At 30.3% G+C, this 25,633-nt stretch overlaps 3 protein-coding genes across 4 annotated transcripts; 2 read left to right on the top strand and 1 right to left on the bottom strand.

Moving 5' to 3' along the window:
• The first annotated feature begins 293 nt into the window (after positions 1–293).
• On the top strand, positions 294–5,815 carry LOC118201255 (uncharacterized). Of its 2 annotated transcripts, XM_085826562.1 has the most exons (4): positions 294–532; positions 2,448–2,590; positions 2,695–2,808; positions 3,454–5,815. In XM_085826562.1, the coding sequence occupies exons 1-4, from the start codon at positions 424–426 to the stop codon at positions 5,374–5,376; spliced, it is 2,289 nt and encodes a 762-aa protein (XP_085682688.1). In that variant the 5' UTR covers positions 294–423; the 3' UTR covers positions 5,377–5,815. The 2 variants fall into 2 exon arrangements, with proteins under 2 accessions (XP_085682688.1, XP_085682689.1); XM_085826563.1 differs by lacking the exon at positions 2,695–2,808.
• A 1,692-nt stretch (positions 5,816–7,507) lies between these two features.
• Positions 7,508–24,005, bottom strand: LOC146993830 (uncharacterized). Its single transcript, XM_085826564.1, has one exon. The coding sequence runs from the start codon at positions 22,891–22,893 to the stop codon at positions 21,751–21,753; it is 1,143 nt and encodes a 380-aa protein (XP_085682690.1). The 5' UTR covers positions 22,894–24,005; the 3' UTR covers positions 7,508–21,750.
• On the top strand, positions 13,598–17,937 carry LOC146993831 (uncharacterized). Its single transcript, XM_085826565.1, has 2 exons — positions 13,598–13,733; positions 17,428–17,937. Exons 1-2 carry the CDS (start codon positions 13,729–13,731, stop codon positions 17,822–17,824), a joined length of 402 nt encoding a protein of 133 aa, XP_085682691.1. The 5' UTR covers positions 13,598–13,728; the 3' UTR covers positions 17,825–17,937.
• Positions 24,006–25,633: the final 1,628 nt, after the last annotated feature.

Here is a 25,633-nt window from a genome sequence, read left to right as displayed (position 1 = left end):
GTTAACAAAGGTAGCTGCGAAGAATCAGTTGCTGTACAATATCTTGGATGTACTCCTTATCTCATGTAATGTTGTAAACAAGTTATCAGGTTACTGTGATATTCTTATAGTAAGCTCTTTGATACTAATTTATGCGAAATAAGCGAGCAATGACATAACAAGAAATTGATAAAACCAAAATTTAAGGGAGCAACGAATATCATTATTTGTTAGTATTTATCACATTCTCAGAAGAAAACCTTCTATCAGATATTTACGCTTTTCTATTCGGTCGCCGCTTTTTCGGATGGCCAAGAGTCACAAGCGCGAGTCTCCTTTCCCCATCGATAGAAAGACTTGTGTCAACGATAGGGGAATGGCCGGTTTATCGATTACGAGTTTCAAAGTCCGTCTCGTGTATGAACCTTTGTGTTTAGAGGCAAAATGAATTTTGCGAAATCTTGGAGCGAATTTAAAGAAATACTTCGCAGACACGAAGTAGAAACTGTAACAAAATATGTTTACTACTATGGAAAGTCATTCGATAAAGAGAGTAAGTAATTTTTGAAGATGTAATGAGTAAATAAAAATCCTCTAGAATGTAAATGCTTTCTTTGGTTGTTTAGTTGATATTTGGCCATTTTGTTCCAAAGAACTTATCAGCACTAATTTGTATTAATTTTATTGCGTACGATCTAGTTGATGTTGCGAGATTCGGTCCAAGTTGAAAAAAGGGTTTATAGACGTTCATATTCATTAATTTTGTTGCATAACGTGTAATAGCGTTATATTTGATTTTTATTTGGTTTCATTGTCAGGTATTGCATGTTTTTTTTTTTTTAATAGCTGATGCTTCACGAAACATTCCGTACTATATTAAACATTAAACAAGATATACCGTGTTAGATTTGAAAATTTTTATTGTTGTTTCTTGAGAAACTCGACATTTGTCTCGATGACTACTATATTTTTCATCCTATTTTAGTGTATGAATGCAGTCTGTTGATTTGAAATATAATCATTTAATAGTCTATAAAGAAAATCCATTCTTTAGTTTTATCATTAACAACATGTTTCAAAATAACCTTATAATAAACACTACCAATTCAAAAAATATTGTTTTATTTTCAGGTAATAGTTCACCATAAAATTATAATGTATTGAAATATCAGGAAGTTATAATAATAAAGATATTGAATTTTAGAAAACAGGAAAGTTTTCTGAAATGTATATATATTTCTTTAGTGATGTGATATATATATTTCTTTAGTCAATGAATGCTACTTATCTTGTGTGTAAAATCACTTATCTTGTGTGTAAAAAAAAAGTTGTCTATTTTGACTCTTAGCACCAATGGACTAGCAGATAAGATAGCTGAATACTGGATGTTTGATCAAGGTACAAATACTGTTGAATGGATTAGCTGCATGGGAATTTTCCTGTTCTCCTTATATATATAAGTGAATACAAGACAGTTTCCCATTAGACCTTCTCAAAGGCATCCCTTTTGCATAAGGCAGCTAGCTCATTCTATACTTTACCTAGCATATATAATTTTAATATGAGACAAAATGACATAATTTTTTTACATAATAGTTTAATGCTTTTAATATCTCTCTATGTTTGCAGTAGGTGCTGCTTAATGTGATTACATTTGCCCATTTTTGATAATATAAGATGATGAGAAAAGTATCTTTTAAAATAGGAATTGAATTAACTATAAATATAACTAGCCACTTTCTTAACATTTTAATTAGGAAAAATAAAAGTTTGTTTATCAATTGTTTACAGTCTTCATTGCAAAAGTTCATTTGAGTAGTGCATAATGTTTCTGAAATTTATTGGACCAATTCTATACCTATAATCTTAATACTTGGAGGGCATCCTTGTTTAAAGAGATTTTGCCAATGTAAAATCTGAAATTGCGCAAAAACGCAAGTGTATTTTGGCAAAGATGTTTTCAGGAATTTTTACCTCCCTTTTGAAGAAGAGGGAACTGTGCTGAAGCCCTTCCAAATCAATAGCTATTGAAAATTCGTATGAAATTAAGTTTTTTTTTTTAATTTTATTGTTTTGCGCTTTTTTCTAAATGCTTGATTAAAATCATTTTCGTTCTTCAGTTTAAGAAATTTATTGTATAATATTTTGATTATATTAACCAAATTGAGCAAATAAAATTACAGCAAATGATGCATTTTTTATGTTTCCATATATGAAAGAGCAGAACTTAGAAATTCAATAGCCAATATACACGACATCAGCTGCAATACATTAAGCAGTGTCTACAGTATGTAGTATATATAGAGACAGTTAAATGTATAATATGTTTATAGAGATCTGTAATTTCTTTCTTTTAAAAATCAAAGTATAATGTTAAATGTATAATATGTTTATAGAGATCTGTAATTTCTTTCTTTTAAAAATCAAAGCTTATCAGATTGTGATCTAAATCAAAATTTTCTTTCCAGTTGAACTAACTCCAGATTTACGATTAAACTGGTTAGATGATATTCCCTATTTCCACTTTGGGCGAAAAACCTATGTTTGCCATCAAGGAAAAGATCTGAATAAACGTCAAAAGGAAAATTATGCTAAAGAAAAAAATGAAAAGGTAAAATAACATTGTTATATTTAAAAATTTATACAAAAATATCACCTCTTGGATTATATATATATATATATGTGTGTGTGTGTTTTTTTTTTTTTTTCTTTTAGTGTCAAACTGATCATGCTTTTGGTAAAGCATATTCCAAGAACCAGACAACTAAAAAAGTTAATTGTCCAGCTGTAATTAATGTTACCCGAATGTACAGGATGCCTCAGTTCAAGGTAGAAGTTTATTTAACTTTTTGTTCTAAGATGGTCTTAGTAATGTTAGAGAATTTTTTTTGAAGGAAAAAATATAATTCTGTCACGTATGAGCAAGATGTATTGAAGGTATTCTATGATAAAGTATACATACTTTTTGACATAAAAACAAAAGGTATTTTTAGAGTCACAATGTATAAAAGAGAAATGATTTTTTGTGTCTCTTTATTCAACATATTTTTCTAAATAGTTTTTTTTTTTTTTTTTTCTGGCCAAAAGAGGGTTTTTAACAGTAATATTTTCCTAAATAAATAATTCAGTAATTGACATGCAAATAAAATGATGTTTTCAGGCCAGAAATAAAGGCTTTTTATGCTAATTATATTCTAACCAATTTGCTACAAATAGAAATAAGTTGTTCAAAGTGAAGTTTTATTGGTTATGTTTCTTTGAAGAAGTAATTTGATCTATTGTTATAAAAATGGAAGATCCTTTTTACAGCTTTTTTTAAAGGAAAGAAATGACTCCTCTCTTTTTTTTTTTTTTTTTTTGAATAATTTGCTATGAACAGAAAGTTTTTAAAATTGAACCTTTATCAATAATTAGTTTTAGATGACTGTGCTGGAATTTCTAAATTTTACTGTGATAAATATGTTTAAATTACAGGTAGTGCCAACCCGAAAAAGAAAGATTATGATATCTCGGAAAATTAAGGAAAAACTAGCCAATAAAGATAGTATTGCTGGTGAAGAAGTTTTCATGTTTAATTTACCTAATAGCCAAGATCATCAAAATCATCTAATGGGTAACATGGCTGCAGTAATAGAACCTATAGATGCTAGAGTGCGGCATTTCATAGCTTCTAAAGTTAAGAATGGAAAATGCAATGCCACTGTAATTGCAGAGCTATTAGAAGTATACGTTTCAACTGAATTGGGAGAAACTGATAAAACGCGCAGACGATTTTATCCAGAAATGGAGGCAATAAGGAAAATAATAAGCCAAGCAAAATCCAATATTAGAACTAGTAAAATTGACCAGGAAAATACAGAAATGTTAATAAATAGCTGGGATACTTCCAAGTGTTCTGTTTTTTTTAGACCATGTACTGAAAATACATATGATGGTACTGATCCAAATGACTTTACAGATTCAAAACTAAATCTGCTATTTGTATATCAAAGTGAAGAAATGAAAAATTTATATGTCTTATATGGTTCTAATCTTGTTCTTCTCGACGCGACCTATCGAACCTGTAAGTATGCTCTCCCACTTTATTTTTTAGTTGTCAAAACAAATGTGAACTATCAAATAGTGAGCATAATAATTACACAAAATGAAACAGCCAAAGCATTAGAAGAAGCTCTTATAATTATTAAAAATTGGTCGCCTCTCGTTAGACCAAAATATGGGATGGTTGATTTTGCAATGGAAGAAATTACAAGTTTGGAAAATGTCTTTAGAGGAATTAAGGTTTTTATATGTAGTTTCCATCGAGAGCAGGCATGGTCAAGATGGGCTTCTAAGAAAAAGAATGCAGTGGTTCCCAAAGAAGAGCTTTTGTGTAAATTACGTGCCATAGCAAATGCTCCAACTCAAGATGAAATGGTTGCAGCAATAGAGGTATTAAAATCATGGAACCAATATGAAGCTGTGAAAGATTATTTTGAATTAACATGGTTCAAGGAAATTGAGAGATGGGCTTTGGCTTACAAACCAAATGACTTATTTATAAACTCGAACAATGGTGTTGAACGCTTAAATGAGGAACTAAAATATAGATATCTTCAGGGATATAAAAACTGTATGCTGTCTGAAATAATTAAGATCTTGGTTGAGAAATTTCTGCCAGAAAGATATAGAATTTACGTCAGAAAAAATCTGAGTATGCTTTCGCAGGCCAGGTTATACAATGAACATGTACCAAATTATTTAATCAATAAGCCAAAATGGTTAATTGATCACATAAAAACAAAATTAAGAGCTGCTGAAGTTTATGTGGGTAGTATAAAAAAAATTTCACATGGCTTCTTTAAAGTTTCTTCTGAAACTAAGCATGATGCAGTTTATTCTGTCACGTTTGATGAACAGAAACAACTGTGTCAATGCACGTGCTTAGATTTCAGAAGAAACCGACTGCTGTGCAAGCATATTGTGTTTGCTGGCATGAAGTTTCCAGCCTGGAGTTTGGAATGTACTACAGAATGGCTATTTTCAACACCTATTTTCAAAGTTGATGAAGATTTAGTCTCAAGAAGTATTTCAGGCACCAGAAAACGAAAATATTCATCAACTGAAACTCCTTCAGGTGGAACATCAGATAATTTACCCACCATATCTGAAGAAGCAACGTTGAGTAAAAAAAGAAATTTGATCAATGAGTGTGATGCAAATTACAGATCAATTCGGTCACTCCTTTGGAATTTAGATAGCGAAAATTTACACAATGTAGCCAACTCTTTGAAGGAGATTTTCGAGTCTGCTTCAAAAACAGTTATGCGAGATGAATATACTGGTCTACCGCTTCAAATTGAAAAAAAAATTAAACTAAAAAAAGTAAAAGAATTGTCAAGAAGTATGGTCAACTAAACCTCCATCGCCGTAGAAATACCAGAGTTGGAATAAAGGTGGATATACATAAAGAAACCATTTCAGTAGATGGCCAGTAATTAAAATTAGTATAAAACCTAAAGCAGGCTACAAAGAGCCTTTGGCAAAGGTGACACCCCCACCTATGAGTGGATAATAGAGTAATCTCGGGGACCTGCATGCCATGGATACACTAATACTTATTTTCAAATAAAATAATAAATTTCATACTTTTAGGATAATCTTAAATACTGAATATTATCATACTTGAAATACTTTAGTATGTGCATTTATTTTCGGATTCTTCAGAATTTATAGTGAAAAAACTGCTACAACTATATACTATCAAATACCAGATTTCAGACAATTAAAATTGACGATAATTCAAAGTATAACATATAAGTTTTGTACAATTCAATAAACATAATACATGTTATTATTTAGTAATATTTATTTCCTGAACAACTTTACAAACACTTATTTGAGAGTCATATAACTTATTTCTATTCAATAATGCTGCAGCTGCATTGATTGTCACGATCAAGACATATGAGCAATATAGTATTTAATGCACTCAAAACTGAATCTGGTAAAGACTTACGGCATATTGGTTACCAAATGCATCTAAAGCAAACCAGTATGCAGGGTTAGTTTTACAGGTTCACTTGTTTTCAAATTAGCAACTCTGTAAAAGTTTTACTCTTGGTTGTACTGACACTGCCTGTTCTTTCTCATATCTAATTGTAGTTATTTGGTTGTAATATGCAGTAAAGGTAAGAACACTGGTGTAATATGCTGTAATTTTTATGTTAGATAGCCCAGTTACATGACTACAACATTTTTCCACTACTTTTTTTACACTGTAAACTTGGTTTAGAAAGTTATTTTCCATGATTTTGGGGTGTTGTATAATACATCATATGGAATAACTACAGTTAAATGTATTCATTCAAAAGAGGATATATTTGTCTTGCTGAATCTTTTCCTGTACTTATTGTTTGATTTAATATTTCCAATGTGGTGGATTGACCATCATGGAATCATAGCATCCAGTAGATCTTTCAATATAACTCCATTCAGATATTCACATTTATATTATTGTAAATTAACGTAGAAGACAGATTGACAGATATTCTCAGTTCATAGTGCCAAAGTGTTTTTTAATAATGCTAAAATACAATTTAAAAAAAAAAAAGATTACTCATGTTATTATGTAGAATTAATGTTAAAATTCCATACAAGAAACAAGCATCGATTAATTGTGTTATATAGAATTAAAGAATAAACAGTCAGGTAGAAATTTATAAATGCATAAAACACAACAAAAGGCAGGGCTGCATTTATTCATCCAGTTCATTGAAAAAGTTGTGGCTTTCCTAGACCCCTACCCCTTGTCGAACATGTAGGTTGTTTCGAATGTTGTCATGAGTAACTAACATAAAATATAATTTTTTCCCCAAATTAGTATGTTATAATTTTTGAATAAAAGAAGAGTGAGATAAGTGGTTATTCTAGCCGAAATAAAGTGTGCGTCGAGTTCCAGTAAAGACCCAAAAATGTCATCTGGGAAAGCTGAGAAAGGGAAAACGAGCTAGCTTTAACCTGAGTCTAGAGATGCATATAATACTACATACATACAATACAGATAAGTGTGAGTAAACTGGTGCACTTAAATTATAACATAAGTCACAAATGTACATTACAGGTAAAGCATGTCAATTTAAATAATATGTGTATTAAGTATGGCCATAGGCCATTTACAATTATTTGGGTCATTCACATTATAATCGTAAACCCTTATAACAGGGTTGTCTTCAAATCTTTAAATTCAGAAAAACTTCTAAAATCGTAATTTTTTCTATAGAAGAATTTCTATCCTCAGAAAAATAAATGTTAAAGAATTGAAATATAAAATTTGTGCATTTTATGCAGAAAGTAAAAAGAAATTCATTATTTCATTATAAATTTAATCATAAACAAAAATCTGCTTAATATTTTTTAATAATAATAAGAGAATTTCAAAGATTATTTCAAGTATTTCATTTTGATGTCCAGTGATATTAAAAATTGTTTTAAATTTTGACTTACAGATGCCCTAGAGGAGTTGCATGGTATCTAAAATTTCTGTGAAACACAGTTTGAAAACCTTCAGACTACTCGAAAACTTCAGATTATGTGAAAAAAGAAATGTAGATGTAAAGAGCAGTGATTAAAAAGTTTTAATGACCAAAATATTTTCATTCCATCAGATTATTTGTGTATTTTGAAGAAGACACAATCAGATAATAAGATCACAAATAGAGGATAAGTTTTTTTTTTTTTTCTTTTTTTGGGGGGGAATTATTGCATATACCATACATTTTAACATATAGAATATTCTTGGATTGTCTACTGAAAAAAGTACATAATATATGTAAATTTTAATATATAAGAAGTAATGCAAATATTTCAGTAAATGAATGGATAAAAATGGCCTTCTTAAACAACCTCATGTTTAAATTACTTAGAGGAATTTATGCGAACATGTTTCTGTTGGCATTAATTAAACATTAACAAATGTAGATGAACACAAATTGCATAATGTATTTTAATTGAATATATGTTTTGGAATGAAAAATGTAAACAGCCTTAATATACTTAATAACTCGGATTTGTAATGCATATATTTTTATTTCCAATGGCAGACAAAAGTATTTATACAGACACACTATCAAATAAACACACACAAACAAATATATCACACACTAAATAAACGGAGAATAAGGAAGCCTATTTACTACTGCTTGAACGTACTCTAGGCTTCCAGTAACAGCCACAGAGATCCTGTACAAAGAGAGCCATGCATTTTGCAGATGGTGGAGGTTCGTATCTTGGGCTTTTATCACAAAGGACGAATACAGAATTTTTTAATCAAAAAGTTTTGCTGAATAATGACGAGTTAAAATACAAGTTATTATGATGGAATTAGCCTTTGGGTATCGGAAATGAATATGTAGTTGAAGAACGAAGGTTTGCTTTAAATTACAGATTAATTACACATAATTAAATTAATGTATTAGAATACATTAATTTAATTATGTGTTTTAAAAATATCATTTTAATATAATATTTTTCTAATACATTTATTTTATTATCCAAAATTATTTTCTAATTAACATAAAGATACAGCATAACTTTCAGTGATCCATTGTCAAAAAAAGGCTTCTTCTGGACAGCTTAATAATAGTACAAGGAAATAAGCTTATTTTATGCATGCCTTGTGGCATGAGATAATGAATTTCTGAAGTATTTTAAAAAGTGTAAAAATATGTACATATACCATAGAAATGATTTTTAACACTAAATAAAATTCAATATGTGCCCATAGTAAGATCAACTTATGAAAGCTTTTTTACCAAACTGGAAATCATTGCATAAGGAGGAAAATTTCCAAAAGCCATTTTTTAATTTTTATAATATGACTAACAATAAGGTATTGCTTTTTGATCAATAACATGGGTTGTTTGAACTAATAAAGAAAAACAGCTGAATGCACATATTAGTAACCTTAAATTGCATCAGTATTACAGCGAGTTAATTCTAAATCACAAAACACTTCTGTAAGACAGTCAGACACAGCTGCTACAAAAACTTTTCTATGGAAGTGGTTGTCTTAGGTGATATTTGATGTCAATGTTATTAAATTACCACTTTTGTTATCATCATAGTGTGATATGCATCTCTCTGTGTATACATTTTGAATCTGAAATAATGCATTGAGCATAGCATATATACTTTAGGGATAATTGGGTGTAAAGAAAAGTCAATAAATACAAATTTATTCGCATACAAAAATAATTGTATGGTTAAAATGTACACAAAATGATGAAAATACATAGTTTTTTTATTATTAATTACCAGATATAAACAGCGCATAAATCTTAACACTAAGCAGGATTATAATTTAAAAAGAAATCAATAGCAAACAAAAATCCACAAAATATTAGTTCACTTGAAGCACTACACATCTTAATATCTGCTGCAAGAATGAAAAAGAAACGTGCCTACATGAGAAGCAACAGAAAGAAATTGGAGAGTATGGTTAAATAATAAAAACCAAATCCTTAATATCATCTACTGACAGAAAGAGAACAAAATGCAAATAAGAAGCAAATTTCTTAAAAGCTAACAATAAAGAAGAGATTAAAATTAGGATGAACTGTCATATTTTTATTGACATAAAACATCAGATGCCACTTGAAATCAAATGTCAAGTGAAGTGGTGCCCCCACCCCAGTATAATTTTTCGATGTAGAGAAATGAAAATCGTAGACAAAACAAAATTTATAAATTTCTTTCCTCCAGACATAAGTTTGTGCTGTTTAGTACAAAATTTAAGACACGCATCTCAGCTGTTCGGAGCAAAATTTTAACGCTGTCTTTGCTTAATCATTGTATATGAAACAACACAGTCAGAGAATATTATAGATATTCAAAGAAGGATTCAATTGGTATTTCTCTAAGATTATATTACATATATAAGAAAGTGCTTGTGTGGTATAGTATTATAATGTTTATAATAACACATTATACTATATTTAATTTTTTACTAAATCAACCCAAGTTTTAAGGCCCGTTTATTCGTATATATATGCACACACAATTAAGTACACAATATATTAAAATAGATATATCACCTAAAAAAGATATATCCCTATGAACAAAACAAAAATTACGGTTCATTCAAATAAATAAATATTCAGTGATTCTTTTGCTGTGTTCTACCCTACGTAATTATTACTTTAAATCGTACATATACAATCAGTAGTCTAATATATATTTTACAATCAGGCATTATTACTACTTAGTCAACAATACAGACATATCTAAATTTTCATTATTGTTGACACTCATTACATGCACAATTGCGGTTTTTTATTTTAACAACAGAAATGAACTAAACATATCAATACTCTTGATCATTGTATCAGCAATATGAGCAAGTTTCTGTGTATCATACAGATTTATTCGCATTGCGCCCAGTCTCGTATACCGCAAAAAAAAAAAAAATAAATAAAATAAAATATGAAGGTGAAGGCCCTTTTCCGTTCCGCAAAATTTTCCACAATTCCGCCTAAAACGTAAACAAAGTATCGAGACTTCGTAATCGATTACAAAGTGCAAAGCTATCAGCTAGTCGTCATCGATGGGGAAAGGAGACTCGCGCTTGTGACTCTTGGCCATCCGAAAAAGCGGCGACCTTTCTATTCACGATAAATTTAAATCCATGCTAAACACACTTCATTGCCAATCAATGATCCACAAAATCATTAACATTAAAATCTTGCATTGCTTAACGCAGCTTAATTTGATGAGTCAAAAATCATTTGCTAGGAGCGCTTCTGAAATATTTCGATGCAAGTGTTATTTTATATTATGTGCATGAAATGTGTCTAATACTTGGTAACTGCGCAAATGCAAAAAAACTGACCATATTTTTTGTGAATGCAGAACATTTCATACAAGCAGGGAGCTTCTACATTTATGAAAAAAATAATTGAAAAAAAAACTTAAAAATGCACTATTCGCCTATGTAATATAATAATATCACACTCATCTTTGTTAATTAAAATAAAGTTCTATATGCTCATTAGAAATTCCTTAAAGTTTATAAATTAAATCTACTTAAATTTATATCTATTAAATCTATTTTACTTTTTAAAAACATTATTTAAAATTTTAAATAAATATAATTATCTAAAGTAATTTTTGTATAGGAACACTCAAATTATTAAACAACAGACTAATTAAAATTGAAATGTAATTAAAGAGATTACACTTCGCGAATGCCAAAACACTCAGAAACACCTATATTACAGACTGATTCTGTTTGAAAATGAAATTAAAGATCCTATGTTTAACAAAGTGTAGTGTTCTGAGAATGTGATGTAGTGAGGCTATATGAAGATAAATGAAAGATTCATTGAATGATTAATGATCATATGAGGTTGATTTCTTAACCTTTTCCCCCAATTTTTTCAGAATAATTTTTTTATGTTAGTGGAAACGATGCACATTTTTGAGAGGGACTACATGAATGAAACAAGTGTTTCTAAGCAATATCTCGAAGGAGCAAAATCTTAACAAAGAAACAAACCAATGAGAATCTAATACTACAACCTAATTTTTTGAAAATAATTTATTAGCTTATTCTTAAAAAAAAGGAAAATGTTTTGTTCCATGTTTGCATCCTAGACGATGATAACAAAGCACATGGATAGGGAATCTGATTTTCTGCAGTATTTTATGTCCGAGGCTGGCTTCTATGCTCAGGGGAAAAAAAAAAATCACTAAACAAGTATTTACTATTTCATGATATAATTCCTTACATTTGCAGTTTAATATTAGCAACACAGTCAATTATCATAATAAAATTACTAAAAATGTCTATGAGGATTTCGTAGCATTGTAAAAACATAAAAATAAGTAAAGCAATTAATGACAATATTTTTAATACATATAAATGGCAGGAAAGAAATAAACGAGTAATCTTTTAATTACACTCGCTAACTTCGCAATTTCAAACTATAATAGCATGGATTATATATTACCCAATTTCTGTAGCTGAGCACTATAAACTTTATGTCTTTAACAAAATATTTAGGATAAACATGTTTCAATTTTTTTATTGTTATTTTGATTTGGGGCATGGGGACATCTCGATCGAAGCAGGGCAATCTGACTTCACTAAAGAGATACTAATGAAATAGTATTCCGTTTAAGTAACATAAAATCAAAAACAAATGATAACATGTATGTAATCATTTATTAATAATATTTTATGCTTTCTTTTACAATTTTTAAGAATAATATCTAAATATCTAGTGACATAATTTTTCCATGGAGTAGGAGATTTTGTACAAATTTCTGTGATCATGTGTATTAATAGCAGTGGTTTTTGTCCTACTTTTACATTTTCTCAGATAAGATTTTCTTGCCTCTTGTGCTATGTCAGTCTCTCTATAAGCAAGAGGGTTACCATCTGAAACTTCTCATTCACGATCAATGCTATATCTTAAATTTGAGAGAAAACAGCAAAACAATATGATAGTAAGATATACATTGTTTTGTTTACTTCCTTGTACGAAGTAAAAAGGAAGTATTGTAATCGCGAAAAGTTTCAGGCAGCATATTTCAATGAAAATATCCACTTTGACCGCTATCGAATGCAATTTAACGATGTTTTTGCCTGATATCTGTACGTAAGGACAGAATAAAAGACTCGCTTCGTACAAAAAAATGATAAAACTACTTCAGTTTCTTTACTCTTATATATTTGTAAATTGTACATTTTTTGCTTTAAAAATGATTGAATTATGTTGGTCTTATCTTACAGTTAAGGGTTTTATGCCTTTCGTAATTCTGGAAGCAATATTTCTACAATTATGAACAATTTAAAAGCTGTTTAAGTGCGGTTAAGTTTTAAATAACATGGCGGACATATTTGTTTACGTTTGAAACAGCAGAATTGTAGATTTGTTGCCAATTTAGAGAGACTAAGCTTCGCAAGAACAAAAATAACGCCTTCATTTATTATTGCGAATTAAATCATGCTTAATCCTTTCTGGAATTTTTTTGAGGAAATAAGTGTTTAAGATTTACTTAATTTTCAATAATTAGGAATTTTTAATACAGATATTTTAAGCTTTCATGTATTTTTGTCTTATCGCGAAGTGAAAACTGAATTAATTGAATGAGAAATACTCAATCGTCTGTGGAAAATTCTACTATTATTAAGTTAAAAAAATTCTGCACATTATATAAAATTGGAAAATGAACTAAATATAAATAAAAATGAAATTATGTAGCTTTATGTGTTCATGAAAATAATAAGGGAACAGATGGCAAGAGATTTCGCAGGTTTTGACATAAACTGTATTTTCCTGCCTCACGTTTTGAAAACTTGTTTTATGCAAGGAGCCTCCTTGGTTTTATGGAGAAGAAGAGCTCTGAGCAACAGTAGAGAAATTTTTTTTTTATGACCATTTACCAAAAGTGTTACCCTATTTAAATCAAAAAGTAGAATAAATTTCCCTTTCGGCTGAAGTATAGTCCTTCCATTTTAAAAAGATCTCTCTCTTTCACATGCAATTTATCTTGCAGTTACTTAGGATACGTGAATTATCTCCAGATAAAGTCATCAGCGAAAGAAAATTTTACATTTAATGGCTAAAAAGTAAGCCAGATTTAGCGTGGACACAGTGAAGAATCTGGTTACCCACACATTACACTTTTAGATATCACGGTTTTTCATAACTGTTTCTGAAAAAAGCAAAGATTACCTCCATAAGAGCAGGAAGTTCTGAATTGAACATGAGGTTAAATATCTGATATGGGTTTTTATAAAGTTATTTTAATCCCACTTCCTTATTCTAAAATATATTAGTTTCTTTATCATTTGTAGTTTATAAATATTTATATTTATTTTATATATTATTTATAAATATTTTCAGATTGATTACGATATTTGCATTTATTAGCCTACTAAAAATTATGGCCATAATTATTTTACTGTTCATTTATGATATACAATAAAAAATTGCAATTATATTAACATTAATTTTAATTTTTAATCTTAACATCTTCATTTCCTTAACTTTTGTTTTAATTGAAAGAGCGTCCTTTCCAACTCATTTGGAAAAATTCTTCTTTTCAATTTTGATACCTTGCAAAAGTGTTGTATAGAAATGGGGCGTAAAATTCACGTTCAACTCTCATAGGATTACATTTTATTTACAGAAAAGTTCATTTGAAGTACAAGTTTATTATAAAACACTGCAAAAAATTATTCTTACAACATTTAAGATTGCTGAAAACAAATTTAACACAACCAGACGAATGTGAAAGTAGTATAAAAGGGAAAGCACACTGTTCATTAAACAATAGTACAATTTTAAAAGTGTGGCAGAGATTTTCAATTATATTAAATTGTTTACTTTTCTTACATTTTTTTATTATGATTCTTTACTGTAATTAAAATTCATATCTATCACTTCTGAGAGAATTCGCATGGTAGTAACATTACTGGTTGTTACTTTCACTGTTCATGTTCAGAAATTGTTACGTTTTCCAAATTAAGTAATCACCTTTCATTAAATATGATAAATTCAGTATTTTTTTTTTTTTTTTTTTTTTTTTTATTTTCTTTTCTTCTACTTTTAACTATTAGACATATTGCTATGTACTGAATTCCTTAACGATTGTTTCAGTCAATAGAAAATTTTTGGAACAAAAAATGAAGTTCTTATCGATTTAGACGATGTGGCGTCTTCAGTACAGGGTATTTCAAAATTGTGCCTAAGCGTTTTGAACTAATAACAGAGAAACTAATTAAACTATGCGTGAACTGTCACATGAGTTTAGATTATAGATCAGGACGGGCTATTCTTTATATCTGTCAACAGAAAAACTAATTACAATTAGCTCTATTTTCTGCGTGTCACATAAGTTTAGATTATACATCAGGACAGGCTAATTTTTATATCTGTCGGATCTGCAGGATAAAATGCAGAAACATGTAAAAGGATTTTGGAGAGATGAACTTTTATTTAACAAGACTAACAATTAATATTTACATTATTTTCAAAACAACATTTAGCAAAAAAGCTTTGAATACAAATAAATTTTTCAAATCCATAAACATTTCCTTTTTCATTAAAAAAAAACTTAATGTTGCTATTTCTTCACATAAATAATTAATTCTTGCTGCGCATTGCTTATACTCCTATTAGGCACAGATTACAAGCTGTAGTAATACCACATGCGAACTGTGTTTTAATGATTAGAAAAGTAGGCATTTTCGTATAGTTTCCAGGTACTTTTCCCAAGTATAAGTTTTGGTAAATTTCGATAGAATAAATTTAAAATGAATGAAGAGGCAGTGCTTTTTATGATAATGTGAAAAGCTTTTATTCAAATGCACTAAATTGAAAACAGAACAAACTGCTTTTGCTTTTAACCCGTGTGAACTGGTGGCCCAAAAAATAAATAAATAAAAATTAAGAAAATTTTTTTAAAAGATCTGAAACATTTCAAATTGTACGAGTACTACGCCCAAAATGGCTTTTTTATGTCTTGTGTGATACATTTTTTGTATTAAATATCATGTTCTTCGCACACTACACCCAAAATGGCTTTTTTATGTCTTGTGCGATACATTTTTTGTATTAAATATCATGTTCTTCGCACCTAAATTATAAAATTCAAAAATCAGCAATATCACAATATAATTTAAATAGAGCATATCTTTCGAATTTCCGACACACAGACTCGCGCGATGCAGATAATTTTTTTTTCCGCCTTGTTCGCTTGAAAGCGTCGAGTCCTCTAATAAAAAATTCCTTAACAGTTTAGAAAACAAGAACTCTATAATAAAACAAATTCCAAATTAGGGCTTTCAGATGCCCATATTCGGGTGGAGGATTAGGTTATTCAAATTTTCAGGGCTCTGAGTATTGTTGTTTTGTCACAATGCCAGAAACATACATATATTTATGCAGATTCTTCATTATTTTATTTCTTAAAATATAATGCAGGGCTCTAATATTTGGTGGTTTTTGTTATGTATATTTTTAGATTTTTGAAATTGAAAAACTTAATTTTTAAACACTTCTCAATCAACAAAATATTTAATTCGAAAAATGTTCATTAGGATTTAATAATTTAAAAAATCTCTACGTTTGCTGGTGAAATTAGTGAAATCCTTACACTGAATATATGGATCTTCTCTAAAATGACCACAGATGGTCACAAATGTCTTTTATCATCTGCGAAGGGGAAGATGGCTGTCAGTGATGGTGATTACTGATAGATACACTGGTTTTATCCTATTCAAGGCTTTCAAAGACAATTAAAGAGAAATTCTAAAGTGCGACAATTCATATGATTAATAACATCATATAATAAAATTATGACATGAATCACAAAGATAAGTTATAAATAACATACTTAAGAAAAACTTTAAAAAACAGTTTATGATATAGATCATTTTCTGATATACTATGTTTTAACAAAGAGGAACAAATGAAGAGGGTTTTTTTTTTTTTTCTTTTCTTTTTTAATTCTGTTTAGCGGTTTCAAAAGTACTGATTAAGCATGCAAGAAGACCTGCCTACTAATATTTTTTTTCTTTTGATCATCTCCTTTGTTTCTAAATATTCCATAAAATAGTTTAATCAAACCACTTATTCTTATTGATCACCTATAGCCCATTTTATGCTACCTTTGTGACGTAGTAAAAAATTAAACATAATTAAAGTAGATTATTTTTACTAACTTTTAATTATGTTTCTAAATTCAACATTTTTTTCAAAACTCATAGAAAAAGGTTAATAATTTGAAACTTATTATTTGCATTCCTATCTGGGGTTGCAAACGTCAAAAATAAATGTTACCTATTTCAGTAATTTGAAATAAACTAATTTGTTACTACTTGAACATAGAGATTTTATGCTTTACTAACTGCAAATGATTAATTAGAATATATAATTAATCAAAGTAAATAAATAGTTAAAGAACACTATGCTTCAATCTGGGCAATAAGATGAATTAAATATACTGAGGCAAGGCTAACATTTATGTTTCAAAATCATATTAAGTACTATTTGTTGCAAAGCATATTTTTCAACAGGGTGCAAATTTCTCGATCTTTTTTTAGTATTTGTAACATTTCATATGGATAGTGAAACTAGAAATTTTGGACGGTTTCTATGATCTTAATTGGTTTCCAAATGGGCATCTTACACAAGTATGCTATAAATATACTTGCTTATTTATGTTCTTAATATTTGTTACTTCTAGGAGTGGTCTTCTTCGGGAGATGGTGGCCATGAGAACGTCCGTTTTACTAATGTGATTAGAATGAATTATTTCATGCCAAATATGTAATCTGCAAATACTTATTGCTAATACTTAACAAACTCAGCAAATGACTTTGTTTAAATAAAATTCATATTAGTGCTATTTATTAAAAAATTATGAACTATTATTTCATAATAAAATTCTTCATTTCAGGCGAACGTTGTCCAAAGAAGAGCAGCAAGAAGAAACATTAAGAGAGTCTATAATTCATGAGACGTTTTGTCTCTTCACAAGTCAGTCAAAATTAGAGAAATACTTGCAATGTCTGCGCATATACTGGAGGTCAATTTCTGATAACTGCATTTCATATGAGGAAGCCAGAAATGTACTGTTAAAGTACCTTGATGCCAGAGCTGTAGAATACATTTGCAATGATTTCCAAAATTGTGGATTCGATGGATTTGAAACCATCCCTCAACCTAGAAGCCTCGGTCATTATTGTCGTTGTGTTATAAGAAATACTTTGATTAACAATTCGAAAATGCCTGATGGTATTGGAAATCAAGGATTGCCCAATATATTGCAATCCTTCTTGAGACTGGAAATGTGATTTTAAGCATGCAGGTTTCAACCAAGAACTTTAAAAAGATCCAAACATGTATATAACGCATTTTCATGTTGTTGTACGTATATGACAATTTTTATTGTAACAAATAAAAAACTTCAGAATATTATTAGTCCATATTTAACTAAGTAATTCTTTTCATTCGCTAACAAGCCAGCATAATTTAAATCTGAAATACTCTAAAGCAAATATTTTGTATATAAATTTCATATTAATTTTGGACACATGAAAACTGCATGCACAATACTGAAAGATTCAAATTTGGAACCAAAAATTACTAATTATCCAACATATAAGCTTTGTAACAAATGTGAGCCACTGCGTAAATTCACCGACACAATATAAAAAGGCAAGCAAAATGGAAAAAATATAGTGATAATATACAGGTAAATTAGCCATATACTGAACTTCATTGAGTTTCGTTTGGTTTATTTGACTATGGCAAAGCACACGAGGGTTATTTACTTGAGGGATGCATTTGTGGAGGGCTATAGAAAAGATACTCACTCACATCCATGTTACACGTGGGAAAAACTATGGAAACACCCATGCAGCCATCCCGTTCACCTGGAATTAAACTCAGGTCAAATTACTGGTGTTCAGTGACTTCACTACTGCATTTAAGGATTTTTACATTTAGAGATAACATAGATCATTTGCCCAGGTAAGTAGCCATTGTGCCATCATATCAGAGGTACTTCAGTGATTTTATTATGGTCTCTGTTATTTCTAAATTAGTGGTTAATGCACATCAGAGAGTTTCGTAAGACTGATTTCAAAATTGCATCATTAATCAAAACTGCTTCAGACTAATTGCTTTATTTTACCACTTAGCAAGTAGAGAAACATCCATAGCTGGAATTCCTGCTTGTTCATACAGTTACAACTCGTGTGTAAAAACTGCAACAGCACTAATGAATTTTATCACCAATGGTCCTCAATGGGGGACAATAGACAGCAAGATCTTATGGTGATGTTAAATATAAGATCTTTTTGCTCATCAGCTACATGATTTTACGAGTATCTATTAATACTTGATAAAGAATTACGAAAAAGAGGAATATCTGATTGACTTATAATACGTGAATAATGTACAGATCATATCTTTATGATTCTTCCTGCAATCATCTTCATATCTCCACATGGCATTAGAATATTAAGAACACCCTACAAGGGAACCATGCATGATTTTTAGACATATAAAAAGAGACTTTCATATTTACAAAACATCCATGGAACGTGACAGGAGTATGACAATAAATTTATCTTGCATTGACACAAAATTATAGTAATAAGTAATATGCATGGCTAAAACATTCACATTACGTAAGTGAATTAGGACTATAAAATTCATCTGGCATTCACTGAAAATAGTCGCAAAAAGCAATATGGAAGACTCAGCTACCAAAATCATAATATAAAATAAAATAATTTGTTTGAATTCTATAAACTCGTACTGAACTTCATGAGTTCCATTGTATTTTCCAATTTCACTGTTTGTCTAGTTAACCAATTTAAGATACTATTCATACACTGCACATATACTATCAGTATCAAATTGTTTGAGCCTCACGGTTTATTACAATAAGATAAAAATAATAGATACTATTGTTCCATTTTATAAGATTGCTTAGTTAACAGCATTTTGCTTGCTATTATATTTGATGCCACAAAGTCTATGATCACAATAACGTTATTCAGCTAATTTCTCCTCCTGAATACAACTGCAAAATTAATGTTGATTGTTTAACTATGCAAGATGCTGATCCGAAATTTTCGTCTTTGAAGGAATATATGATTAAAAGATATGTAAACAAGATATAAATATTTCTTAAAGAATGATATAACTATGTAAATGACATCAAAATACAATAGGTCCTTACGTATACCATACGTTTGTCCACAATCTATTTTAATAACATTAACCGAATGATAATATTAAACAATGAAAAAAATATCCGGTACTTTTCCATTTTGCCTGCGCAAGCAATAAAGTCGCCAAAAAATGATACAACTGATGCCAAACGGAATATCCTCTCTGGTAACCTTTTACGCCTCATTTTCAAAACAAGTCAGAGTCATTTCTTATCATGTTGTTTCTCTCAATACTGGCATACAATTACATAGAAGTTTTACCATATATTTGAGTTTTATGCCCTAAGGCCATTCGTGGTAATTAAGTCAATTAGGATGCAATCACACCGTTCACCTGAAGGCTAAAATATAGGAAAGGCAAAGTCAAGGGTTAAATTCATCCATTCTAATGAGAATGCACTAGCGAAGTAAATCACTGCGGTTTTACATAATTTCTGAGTAAGCTATTCGTACAAATTCAAATAATTCTTCTTAATTAATAATTCTTGTATTTCAAATTAAGATTTAACTTCAAATTATTGTAGATAATTACTGAGACAATTAGATTTTTGTAGCATAGTTTACGTGAAATGAGATCACTTGGGGTCACGTGATATGAAACGACGAATCAGAATGTTGTACCATGAAAGCATAGTAAGTTCTTAAATTAACGTCTTTTTACAAAATTTTAAATGATATTAGAATGTTTATGCCTTCAAAATAAAAATTTCTTAGAATTAACATTTGCTAACATCTTTTTATGTGCATACTGTGTGTTTTCGCCAATAAAGTCTGCTTGGCGAGATTTGCGCAGGTGAAACGGAAAAGTACCAAGTATCCTTCAAATTAGCAATGCAATGTAACTGATTTAATATAAAAATATCAAGAACATACAAATAAGTATTGGTACTTACGTATTAACGCAACCAGGCCAAAATTCACATAAATTTCCAAATTTGGTGACCCTACTTACGACAACCCTACGTGTTATATGTAGTTTTGTAAAAAGAGCATGTGGAGATTCACAAAATTTTCCTCCATTTTTGTGCAAATTTTTGTAATTTATGAGAAAATAGCAGTGTACATGGATAAAGTCAAGAGTATGCGCAATGCCATTTTTTTGCAATTCTGGGATGTTATTTTAAGTAAAAATAAGTCGATGTGTACATGGTTATGGCGAATACAGTTTTCAATCAGTGCTAAAAGCAATAGCCAAAAGATTTCCGCCGAAAAAATAATTCTGCAGATTATTCCGGTTTCCCTTCCCGTTTCGAATTTGAATACACTCTTGACTTTATCCATGTACACTGCTATTTTCTCATAAATTACGAAAATTTGCACGAAAATTTCGTAAATCTTTACATGCTCTTTTTACAAAACTACGTATAACACGTAGGGTTGTTGTAAGTAGGGTTCAACTTATTCAAATTCGAAACCGTAAGGGTTTAATTGCTATTTTATATTTTAAAACAAAATAATATAAAAAACTGTATTAAAAATTATCTGTAATTAATAAATGTACATTTTCTTTCTATTCATACTTTTTTACTCAAAGTTACAAATAGCGCCAACCTGGTTGCGATAATACGTAAGTACCTAAGTATTTTTATAAGGAAACGCAATTCTTTTTACTGATGCTGAGCCCTTAATTTTAACATTCAGATAGAATCCTTCATTTGAAAAGGAGGCTGCATTAAGACATAAATGTAGAAGACAAATGACTTCTACATACCTCACACACATGAGGTTTCTTTTCAGTGTGAAGAAGCAAATGTTGTTTTAATGCACATTTTTGAGCAAATGACTTGTTACATACCTCACACACAAAAAGCTTTTCTCCTGTGTTAAAGATATGGTTGTTTAAAGTACGTTGTTGAGTAAATGATTTGTTACATACCTCACACACATAAGGTCTCTCTCCTGTGTGAAGGAGCATATGCTTGCTTAAATAACCTTTTTTAGCAAATGACTTGTTACATAACTCACATACATGAGGATTTTCTCCTGTGTGAAGAAACTTATGTTCGTTTAAATCACTTTTTTGAACAAATGACTTGTTACATATATACATGAGGTCGCTCTCCTGTGTGAAGAAGCAGATGCTTGTTTAAATGAATTTTTTGAGTAAATGATTTATTGCATACATCACACACATGAGGTTTCTTTTCTGCGTGAATAAGTATATGTCTGTTTAAATCACCTTTATAAGCAAATGACTTGTTACATACCTCACACACATGAGGTTTTTCTCCTGTGTGAAGAAACATATGCTTGTTTAAATCACTTTTTTGAAGAAATGACTTGTTACATACCTCACACACATGAGGTCTCTCTCCTGTGTGAAGAAGCAGATGCTTGTTTAAATGAAATTTTTGAGTAAATGATTTATTGCATACATCACACACATGAGCTTTCTTTCCTGTGTGAATAAGTATATGTCTCTTTAAATCAGATTTTTGAGCAAATGCCTTGTTACATACCTCACACACATGAGGTCTCTTGCCTGTGTGAAAAAGTATATGTTGGTTTAAATCACTTTTTTGAATAAATGACTTGTTACATACCTCACACACATGAGGTCTCTCTCCTGTGTGAAGAAACAGATGCTTGTTCAAATGAATTTTTTGAGTAAATGATTTATTGCATACATCACACACATGAGGTTTCTTTCCTGTGTGAATAAGTATATGTCTCTTTAAATCATATTTTTGAGCAAATGACTTGTTACATACCTCGCACACATGAGGTGTCTCTCCTGTGTGACGGAGCATATGCTTGTTTAAATGAATTTTTTGAGTAAATGTGTTGTTACATACCTCACACATATGAGGTTTCGCTCCTGTGTGAAGAATGATATGGTTTTTTAAAGTACGTTTTTGAGTAAATGATTTGTTACATACCTCACACACATGAGGTTTCTCTCCTGTGTGAAGAAGCATATGCTTGTTTAAATCACGTTTTTGAGCAAACGACTTGTTACATACCTCACACACATGAGGTTTTGCTCCTGTGTGAAGAGGCATACAGTTGATTAAATTACCTTTCTGAGCAAATGACTTATTACATATCATACACACATAAGATTTCTTTCCTGCGTGTATACACATATTCATGTTTAAGGCACTCTTTTTTCCAAATGAATATTTACATACCATATACACACATTTTTTTCCCTGTATGTACATGCAGATGCTTGTCATAATGACTTGCTGTATACATCATACACGAGGTTTCTTTCCTGTGTCAATACGATATGATTGTTTAAAGAACGTTATAGTCTAAATGATTTGGTACACACTGCATACACAAAATTTGTCTTTTGTGTGAATAAGCATATGCCCTTTGAAAGTAGAGTTATTTGCAAATGATTAGTTTCATGTCTCTCGCCCAACCGGTATAGTGGCTAGTGTTGCTGACTGCCGTGCCGAAATACCGGGTTCGAATCCCGACAATGGCATGGATGTTTATAAATGTTTAATAAAAAGTTATAAAAACGTTTGTTGTTAAATGTTTCAATAATTAAAAATCACGGACTGGAGGAAACGGCATTCACCAAAGGCCTCATCTCCTTTCTTCTTGCTTAAAAAGCAAGATTGATACAGATACAGTTACATGTGTCACATTTTAATTACATCTTATCCTGCATTAAGAAGGAAATGCAAGTTTTATTGGGCTTTTGTGCAAATGACTTTTACCTACCTCACATACATGAGGTTTTTCTGTTGGGTGAGTAGGCATGAGCTCATTTAAGAAATTTCATTTTCCACATCAAAATTCCCAATACAAGTTGGACTCAAATATATTCCAAAAACTGACATTCACGGCATTCTGGGAGATGCTACACTTTCAGGGCTGAACCTGCTAGAATGTTTAGATTAAGCAAAGTAGTTACTGCAGGCACATATGATATAAACCACACATTTTGAATAGAAGACACATCTGGGGCGATAGATAAAGGGCATGATTGTCAGGAAAAACAAGTTTGTTTATTTTGGACTAACATGATTTCTGTCACCTTAGCTCTCATAAAGGTTAGTTTGTTCATTCATTGCTCCTAATTACATATAAGAGATGAAACAATTTTAAAACTACAACAAAGTGCCAAGAAATATTGATGGCCTAAGAAGAAATATGTGCCGTACCGTTGTATAAAAATCCACCACTTATTTCTGCGCAAAGTTATTTAACATGAACTTTCGGCTTCATCAGCATTGCAAGCAGCAGGTGCTTTTCGCAATTGTAGCAAAACGATTCCTTAATCGTTGAAACAAAGTAGACAGATGTCTTGTTTTGCACCTTCTAAGTCTTTCCGCAGATATGGGCGAAAAATGAAGCTTAGCTGCGAAGAAAAGGGGCAATTTTATATTCACACCAACCAAAGAATATGTATTGTTGGTACAGGACATTCTTTGCACCAACCTCCTTGATTCACACAGACACAAATCGAGTGTCAAGATGTAGAAACAACGTTTTACTCGACTTCTGATAAGAATCAGGGAGGAGGAGAAAGAGTAATGTGGATAGAGATGTTTTATATTCAGATGAGAGTAAAAAGGAACTTCGTACATTATAGTACAAGTTCAAAAGGTCTGGAAGAAAAGATGAAATAAAATAAAATTTTAAATAAGTGGCTAAAAAATAATAGCCGGAAAGAAAAAGAGAGAGAGAGAGAGAAAGGGCCTATATAAAGGAAAGGAATTTCCGGATTATCGATTCCGGACTATCGGTTTTTCCGGATTGTAGATCATCAGTTTAAATATGGTAAGATGGCATGCAGAAATTATAAAATTAAAAATATGAAACAGTAATTTATGAAATAAAGAGCAATTATGATCAAAAGGGTATCAAAATTTACAAAAAGAATGCTTACTATTTATTTGTTTACTTTATTAAACATTTCTTTCAACGCGGGCATGCGTAAAGCATACATTACGCATAGTCGCAATTAGAAAATTGCAACCAGAAAACTATTTGATGTGTATTCCTGATATTTATAATGTCGAGGAATTTGATTTAAATTATATCAAAGACGGAGTACATCGAGATGAAATACTACTTTTAAGGAATTATAAGCCGAATAAAATAAAAGTATCTGCCCCGAAGATACTTTTATTTTATTTGGTAAGTGCTGACAAATCAACATCCAATTCATTGCGCGCCGCGACGTCCCCCCCGCAGAGAAGCGTGAAACTGATAAACAGATTTCGGAATGGTTAGACAAACGAATGATATGTGTTTATCCTGTTTTTGCAAGAATTCCACTTTTTGTTAGATGGACATCGAAACATGCTTTCGCTTTTTAGATCCTTTGGAAGCTCCAGAATCGGAAATTCTTTTTGACATAATCGAAAGTTTAAGCTTAATTTTTATAAAATTGCTTTAACAGTCTGCAAAAAATAATAAGCCAATAAGAAGATTAAGGAACAACGCAATCTGCAACATTAACTGAAATAGATAATTTTAGGTTAGCTTATACCGTCCATTATAAATTAAACGCGTACACGTAAACGTAGTATGCGCATGCATAAAGGAGTGAGTGAGTGAGTGAGTGTGTGATTATGGCGCAAAAACCAGAGATGATTATGACGCGCCAAACAAAAGATGAGATGATTACAATTGATGACATTAAAATTCAATAAATAAAAACAAGTAGATAAATGTACCAAATCCAAAGGATGAAGTCATATAAACACAAGTTAAAAGCACATATTAAAATTCAAGACACAGTCTTCAAAACAAATTACATTTGGTAATAAAAGCCAATCTCTTTTAAATAATAAAATAAATTAGAATTGACCTCTCTTCCGATTAAACGGTCGAGAGGTAAGTCACAGCTATTAAAATATTTCTGGCGAAGACTATTAAAACATTGACACTCAATTAAAATATGACGAACAGATAAACAAACATTACAATTAAAACAAACAGGCTCATTTTCAG

The sequence above is a fragment of the Stegodyphus dumicola genome, chromosome 11, assembly GCF_044657685.1.
Source record: "Stegodyphus dumicola isolate Sdum_Otavi_A_Nest chromosome 11, ASM4465768v1".
Lineage (NCBI taxonomy): Eukaryota > Metazoa > Arthropoda > Arachnida > Araneae > Eresidae > Stegodyphus > Stegodyphus dumicola.
Note: the sequence above shows the minus strand (reverse complement) of the source record. Positions and strands in the feature narration are given on the sequence as shown.